Genomic DNA, 8,721 nt, shown 5'->3' on the forward strand with positions numbered 1-8,721 from the left:
CATGCAGATGTAGAATCATAGAAATATAGAATGGTTTCAGTTGGAAAAGACCTTCAAGAACATGGAGTCCAACCATCAAAACAGCCCTGAGTCCAACACCAGACCATGTCTCTAAGCACAACATCTGCTTGTCTTAAACATCTCAAGGGATGGGGACTCCATGACTTTGGTCATGATGGGCAGCCCCTTCCAGTGGTTGACCACTCAGTAAAGAAATTCCTCCTCATATCCAATCTAACCTTCCTCTGGTACAATTTGAGTCCATTCCCCTTGTCCTATCACTGGCTACCAGGGAACAGAGACTGGCCCCCACTTCGCTACCCTCTCCTTTCAGGAGCTGTAGAGGGGATAAGGTCTCCCTCACCTCCTCTTCTCCAGGCTGAACCCCCCAGCTCCCTCAGCCACTCCCTGTCATTCAGGTGCTCCAGATCCCTCCCCAGCTCCATTGCCCTTCTCTGCCCACGCTCCAGCCCCTCAATGTCCTTCTGGGAGTGAAGGGCTCAAAACTGAACACAGGATTTGAGGAGCGGCCTCACCAGTTCCCAGTACAGGGGAAGGATCCCTGCCCTGCTCCTGCTGGCCACACTATTTCTGATACAGACCAGGATGGTGTTGGCCTTCTTGGCCACCTGGACACTCTGCTGGCTCCTGTTCAGTCACTGTCAACCAACACCCCTAGGTTCCCCATATGATGGCTTTTTTAGATGAAAAAAGGAAATAAAGAAGCACAAGAGAGATGGAAAGTCCTATGTGACCTTTTTAATGAAGATAATTTTGCCCAGATGCAACATACATGGTGTGACTCTCATGTTTCAGTGATTCTTCAGTCACACATTGGAATAGGTACAATTGTTTAATGCTCATGGCTGTTGATAAATGGAAAGTTTTATTTCTCAACTACTGTCTAAATCACTGACAGTTATTCAAAACTGGACTCTGCTCAATAGTAGGTCAAAAAGGACGTGTGCTGCTCCTCAGTCACATTCCTCTTTCAGAGTTTCTCCTTTATTCTGCTTCACAGGGGATTCCTCTGTTAACCAGCTGATCCAGAAACTTGAGATATGAGAAGTGTCAAGACCTGGATTCTATTTTTTTAACATTGAACATAGAATCTCATTTGAATACAAAAATGGGATATTGAACAAATTCATGAGTATGCCTGTCTACCTAAATATATATTTGAGGGTTTTTACGGTTTGCTCTAAAGCAAGCTTTTCCCAATAACTGTAACTTTTCAGTGAATATTAAAAATATATCTCATTATTCTCAGAGATGGGTCTCTTCTTATGTATAGTAGTTTTGCACTAGACTCCACAGGAGACACAGTAAATGAAATAAATTTCAGAGGTTTCAAAAACAATCAGGCACAGAGAAAATAAAACAAATCAAACAAGTAACATTTCTGTAATGAAATCTGTTTTACAAGCCTAGCACAGAAACCAGGGGAATCAGTCACATAATAGTAAACATCAACCTGTCATTAAAAATACTTTTTGAAAAGGCAATTCATGTTTTTTTGGCCTTTTTGCCTCAATCTCCCCCTTCACAGGCTTCCTGGCAGCAAGACTTGGGATAATCTCCTGGAATACCTGAGGCATAGGAGCCAACAGGATTAAAGCACCTCGTGCGCCTCATGTGATGACCTGCTGATCCCAGCAAAAGACATTGTTTCCCAGCAATGTTCTTGCTTCATCTGCCCATGCGTTGTTCCTGCCCTGCTGGGATTCTCCTAAGTATAATGAAATGATTTGCGATGCTTTTAGTAAAAAAAAAAATAAAATCAACAAAACTACACTTTCTAGTAACAGTGATAGCTGAAGAAAACAGTGGATAATTCATGTGTAATTTGCTCAGAAGGAAAACAACTGCTGTCCCTTTGCTTCAAGGGGCAATTTCAAAGGATATATGGATTCTAGGTGGAAAACTATATTTTTTTCTGAAAAGTTGCGGCCCTTGTGAAGTTTCTTTTCTGATGGAAAAGGCAGCTTTCACTGAAATATAAAAATGCGAAGCCAAACCATTTATGCTGGTTCTGCCCTATGTTCACACTTAATCTGACCGTATTTATGTCTGTTTCCTCTTAAAAAAATAGATAGTTCCCCCCAAATAGTTTATTTTCCCATTTTTAGGTTCACTGTGCTTATTTAACTGATCAGATTCTTCTTGATCTATTTTAAACAACCATTTACTCTAAAGCATATAATGAAACAAGGAATTTGAAGAGACAACAATTGTTTCTGTGTCCAAATTTTAATTTTACTTCCTCTCCAGTTCCCAGAGAACAGTCATGTGCTAGGCAGATGAAAGTTTATAATAAATGCTTGTATTTTGAAACCTGTAGGGAGTGGGGAAAAATAGTCACTTGGCTTTCACCCAGAACATGTGATAATCAGATTAACCCTGAAGTGTATTTTGTGTGTAAATGCACCCAGGGTAGGAATGGGGAAGGACATTGGAGGCTACAGCATAGGAGAAGTCAGCAGTGAAGCATTCCTGGTGGAGGGAAAGAATTTCTTTCCCACTCGGGACTTCAGAGGGGCCAGAGAGAGCGCTCCATGCAGTGAGGTGTGACACCGATGCTCTCCTGCTGCTCCATGAGGATGTCACTCTTTGCCATGGGTTTTTTGCTCGTCATCCTCCAGCCGTGCACTGGGCAGTTTCCCAGAGCCTGTGCGAACACACAGAGCTTGCTGAGGAAGGAGTGCTGTCCCCCCTGGGATGGAGATGGGTCCCCTTGCGGGGAGCTTTCCGGCAGAGGGTCCTGCCAGAACATTCTTCTTTCCCAGGCTCCGCTGGGACCACAGTTCCCTTTCTCAGGGGTGGACGACAGAGAGGACTGGCCCTCAGCATTTTACAACCGGACGTGTAGATGTGCAGGCAACTTCATGGGATTCAACTGCGGGGAGTGCAAGTTTGGTTTCTCAGGACACAACTGCACTGAGAGGCGACTGAGAACGAGAAGAAACATCTTCAAGCTCACCACCAGTGAGAAGGACAAGTTTCTCGCCTACCTTAACTTGGCAAAGAACACCCTTAGCCAGGAGTATGTAATTGCTACTGGCACGTACACTCAGATGAACAACGGCTCCAGACCTATGTTCAGAAACATCAACGTGTACGACCTCTTTGTGTGGATGCATTATTATGCCTCTCGAGACACATTCTTAGGTGGGTCAAACATATGGCGGGACATTGATTTTGCCCACGAAGCCCCTGGTTTTCTGCCTTGGCACCGGGTCTTTCTGCTGATGTGGGAACAGGAGATGCAGAAGTTAACAGGTGACGAGAACTTCACCGTCCCCTACTGGGACTGGCGAGACGCAAAGGACTGCGCAGTCTGCACTGATGAATACATGGGGGGCAGACATCCCAACAACCCTAATTTACTCAGCCCAGCATCATTTTTCTCCTCGTGGCAGGTAAGGACAGGCCAATGGGAATGGAAAGGCTGATTGTGCCAGAGTCATCGTATTTATATAGGTGATAATGTCTTATATCTCTGAACTATACTGTGTTGTTCTGACACTGAGAGCTTCTAGACTTTTAATTCTTTGTGTTCATTACTGCCACATAGCCTAAAATACAGTGACAAGGGTCCACTGACCATCACAACAGTAGCACCAGTGCTAGAGTTTATGATTACGTTGGTATAGATCAATCTTTGTTCAATTTATTTCTGTAGCAACTGGCCCAATGAATGTTGAGGAGTTTTAGTGATTTATCAGAAAGTGAAAGAGACACAAGCTCCAGCACCTCTGTGATATTCTGGCATTACAAACCAGCAACTAACTGGGCTTGCTGGGCTGGTTTTACTGTATTTAATCTTGATTTGTGTCCTCCGAATAATATAGGCTGTGTATATACCTGTAAATTCAAGCATTCACAGATACAGTAACAGACCTATTTTAGGACATTCTGTAGCATACATTTTGTATATATTGACTAGTTCTCCCCCAAAACAGGTACTTTTCAGGGACCATTCCCAGGAGAACGTATGCATACAGACTCCCAAACTGGGTGGCTAAGATGATTTTACTGGCATAGACTGGGACTATTTCATGCCCAGGAAATTTCCTGGACACATTTACCAGTGTAGGCATTGCTATAAAATAGATATAACTACAAGCACGTTTTCATGCCATTTTCTAAGGTTCTGCTCGTTTCTGACAATATGAACTGGGACGAACTTAAGGAGATTGTGTTGCCAGAAGGTAACAGATCTAATGCTCCTCTGCACGGAGCTGAATAAAGAGTCATGTGAAAACGGTAGAAGTGTTAAAGTGGATTAAATTAAACTAGAATTGCGCTGGTTACATGTGTCAAGTGGAGCTATCATTACGATACATTGGATGAGATAACCAAGGTAGTAGGAGGCAGAGAGTACGAAGGAATCAGCAAGTTGTTAACAGAGCTTTCTGAAATATCTTAAGGGGTCAGATAGTTAAGTTTAGCTCATTTCTTCAAAGGTGTTATTAATCATATACAGAATCTTAGATTTTTTGCATCCTGGTAATTAGTATCCAGCAACTTTACAAGTAGTAATGAATATATTTAAGAAACAGACAGGTTTAAAACTTCCCATTTAATGTCAGTTCCCACCGATAAATTCTGAAGATAAAGACAAGTTTTTTCTGAAACAGTTTGCTTTAACAGATACTTTTGTATAATTCCAATAGGTGCAATAATAAAAATTGTGCTATATTCGTGTATGTAAAAGCATCAAAGTTCTTTGCTGAAGTTTTCCAAGTAATTTCTGAAAATGGGTGCTAGTCACTTATATTTTTAAGGCACTTCTGGAAATATTACATTTTTATCAAAATTTCAAGATAAGGACTACAATAACTTTACCTTCAAAGGGTATTATTTCCCTTTAACATCTTTTATCTATGTATATCTCTGCTGCCTTATCTAGAGAAGGAATGAAAGGGATTGAACAGCTCTTCATTCAGTGAGTTTGGTGTGAAGATGCAACACAAAATGATCTTTATTTATTAGTCTTGAATCCAAAATTAAACAATTTCTTTTGATGGAATAACTTAGTCAATACACTTCCTTCAAGTAGCACAAAGTAAGAGATCAAAATCTCACTCCAGAAAATCAAACGAGAACAAAAATAGCTTTAGCTTGAACCGGAAAACAGCCATAGATCTGCTGCAGAACACGCTGATTATCCAAGCTCTGTAGATAAACAGCAAGAGAAAATAAAAAAATAAAAAAGGGAGAAGGATCCAGAAATGTGAAGGAATTTAGACTTTTAATAAGCACTCAAAATAAAAAGAAGGCAGGAGAAACCTTTTGAATAACAGATCTATAATATGGTGTCCTTTTTAAAATTTTAAGTCTTCTTCCAAAGCACAACAAAATAATGCCTGCTATGTTAGCAAATAGTTATAGATTTATATAAAAAAAAAGGTTGAGTGCCTATTTGCAGAACAGCATCTCTCTTTTTTTTAAATCCCAAAAGAAAGGAGAAAATACTTTATTCCATTGAGAAGTTGCCATGGCAACATGGATACCCATGAATACATGCTGAAAATTCTTGCTTTTGCCTTACTTTTTCTTCAACATGCCACTGTTACCACTTAACCAAGCAAATTATCTGTCCACATTTTTCTCATGTTTATCACCTAAGTGAAACTTCTCATTCCTGCCTCTGGCTTTTTTTTTTTACCAGCAAAACTATCAGGAACCTTTAGTGTTTTTATTTGTTTGCTTGGCGCCTGTATTAGCATAGGTGGGAAGGATTTTCTCATGTTTTCAGTTACTTGTTTGTGATGATTCAAGTGTTGCATTCAGAATTAGGACTGCATGACACCTACTAATGCCTTACCAAATTTTGCAATTTTGTGCCGACTTAGCGGAAAGCTGTATGGGAAATTAAGGTCTTCTGTGACATTTTGAGAGTGTTTTGTTTTAGTGCCTGTTTCCATAATTATTCAAGATAATGGACTTGCTGAAGAAGTCATTATTACGCTTCACTTCAATAGCAGTAGGTCAAATTTTGCTCCAGTTCTGCTAATTTGGAAAAATAACTGAAGTCAATGGAGTTACAGATGCATAAAAAGTCTTCTAGAAATAAAAGCAGAATCTTTTTGCTGGTGGAGTCTGGGGATCCCCACAGGGTTCTAGAAAGAAAATAAATCAGGAGAACGCAAGTGCTGCTTTAGGTTTGCTATTGCAGCAAGCAGGCTATACCACCGAATTTAGCCTCCTGTATTTTGTCTCTCCAAAAAAAGAGTGACTTGAGAGAAGTAATTGCATAACATGGAGAGCTGCCTGCTCTCAGGTGTGCTGGTGTCAGCCTGCAGCCAGCTCTTTGTTGCGAGCACAGAGAATTTCCCTTCTCACTTCATTTCCTATCACCTCGCAGAACCACTTGCACGAATGCAGAGCTACTACAAAAGGAAAACAAGTTACACAGAAAAGGTATATAGTGCTCCTGAACTAATAACGATGGTACTTTAGATCCATTACCTGAAAATATGACTTCGTAAGAAATACAAAATTCAGCTATTCAGAGAGTTATTTAAGCACAGTTTATCAAGGAGATGTACTGCTAACTGAATAGTCTGAGAAAAAAATTTGAAGCATTATTTTATGTCCACCTTTAAAGACGGCATCGAAAATGCACACACCACACTTCTTGATTCTTAAATCAGCCAAAGTTTTACATCCATCTGCTTGTAGACACCCGAGTATCTCATGAACTCAATGAGTATGGATTTTATTGCAGCTTAATAGGTTTTGGTGCCAGGAACAGGCTGGTAAATTAAAAAACAACAGCCTAAATGGAGTAGGTAGCTGTAAAATAAGAGTTTATCAAGATTGGCCTCCTAATGGCATGCTTAAATGGATTATAAATTTGAAATATTTCCTATTACAAAGAGATAAGTCTCCACATGCCACACCTGTGCTTGCTCAGGAGTCACACAGTGTAAAAGATAAACGACTTTGGAGGTGTACAAATTAATAGCTGAGGCATTTCATAATAACGGGGTTTTGTCAATAATTCACCAGAAAAAGCAGCCTACCTGCAGAGGGATGTGTCTTTGTGAATTCGCAGTAGACATGGAGACAACAATGCTAACGGTGCAGCTTGCAGACAGCCAGAGAGCAGGGACTCGCTGTCTGCCAAACCAGAATGTGTTAACGAGTATTTCAGCAGTAATTGATAACAGTTTCCCACTCCACCTTAGCAGGGTTTTGAGGTGCTGAATGGGCTGTAAGTGACCCTCCAGTTCTGGACTGCCTCTGAGTAAAGAGATGAAACTCAGCCAGCTTTTGCTGAAGACTGAGAAAATACCTTGAAGGCCCTGGGTTTGTTTCAGTGCTGTCTGTTCGTGTTTGTCTCATCTCCTTTTAGCTTGAGTTTCACAGCTCTGCTAGTTAATGCATACTCCATGAGGGTCATACAGATTATTAATGACCTAGCAACAAAGATGTTTCTTAGAATTTCTTTGAAGCTTTGCTTTCCAAATTTTTTTTCTTTTCACTCAGTCCTCTGCCTGTTTTACCTTTCCATTCCTACTAATATTCAGAAGTACATGAAAAACCAGGTATAAATACACACAGTCTCTTAAAAATGTTTTGATCTGCTACAGATACAGAACCTTTTAAAGTTCGGCCTATAAAACCAAGGTCCCAAAGTACAGTTTGTTCTGTTGCAGGTTATTTGGGGGTTTTCTTGCATATTCCCAGTTTGGTGAGTAGAATCATAGAACAGAATCACAGAATCATGAAGGTTGGAAGAGATCTCTAAGATCAAGTCCAACCATCAACCCAATCCCACCATGCCCTCTAAGCCATGTCCTCAAGTGCCACATCCACCACTTCTTGAACCCCTCCAGGGATGGGGACTCCACCACCTCCCTGGGCAGCCCCTTCCAGTGCTTGACCACTCTTGCAGTCAAGAAATTTTTCCTCACATCCAATCTAACTCTTCCCTGGCGCAACTTGAGGCCATTTCCTCTTGTCCTATCACTGGTTACATGGGAGAAGAGATCAACACTTATCTCTCTACAACCTCCTTTCTGGTAGCTGTAGAGAGTGATAAGGTCTCCCCTCAGTTTCCTTTTCTCCAAACTCTCCTCTCTTTCAATACTGTAGAAAATTATTAATCACCTTTTTTCAGGTGTTCAAGTATTAGACATATTGCATGTCCCTGTGCGCACAGATGTACTAAGCCCAAAGCAACCACTAAGAATTTGCCACCAAAACCCCCAAAGCTTTGAATTTAAAAATAGAAGATAAAGAACTGGTGACTGCTGAAGGCTCCTGTAATGCAATTCACTTTATTTGGGCACAGTGGCTGGTCTGTGCTAGCCATCGTAAACTAAAAGACAAACGGGTTTCCCATTTGCGAAAAGGTGCGAGACAGCAGCGATGCTTCTGCACATTTATGGCCTGAGAAACGATACAAATTGCTGTGCTAAAGATCTCAACTGCAGTGCAATATTTTTTGCTGGGTGCTGCAAGACCCAGGAGCGAAGCTGCATATTCTGGGCTGCCATCTACTGGCGTTTGCTCTGCTAACTCCTTACATAAGCTTTTCTTCCGAGTACCTTCCTAACAATTTCCCTGGATCCGGTAATTTTAGGCATGCAGGAGAGCAGGCACTCGGTGCGGTCTGAATATAAGCTTTGTCCAGGGTAAACTGAGAAATTTGCTCAGGACTGTTCTGAAGGGGAACCAAAAAAATAATCACAGAATCACAGAATCACA

At 41.1% G+C, this 8,721-nt stretch overlaps 1 protein-coding gene across 1 annotated transcript in view; it reads left to right on the forward strand.

Annotated features, from left to right (window-relative positions):
• The first annotated feature begins 2,498 nt into the window (after nt 1–2,498).
• The window catches only part of TYR (tyrosinase), a 45,551-nt gene continuing 39,328 nt past the window's right edge, over nt 2,499–8,721 (forward strand). The window contains exon 1 of the mRNA XM_010182754.1: nt 2,499–3,419. Within this exon, the coding sequence (XP_010181056.1) occupies nt 2,577–3,419 (843 nt within the window). The 5' untranslated portion in view covers nt 2,499–2,576. The remainder of the gene's footprint in view (nt 3,420–8,721) is intronic.

Source organism: Mesitornis unicolor, unplaced genomic scaffold (genome assembly GCF_000695765.1).
Source record: "Mesitornis unicolor isolate BGI_N332 unplaced genomic scaffold, ASM69576v1 scaffold9914, whole genome shotgun sequence".
Lineage (NCBI taxonomy): Eukaryota > Metazoa > Chordata > Aves > Mesitornithiformes > Mesitornithidae > Mesitornis > Mesitornis unicolor.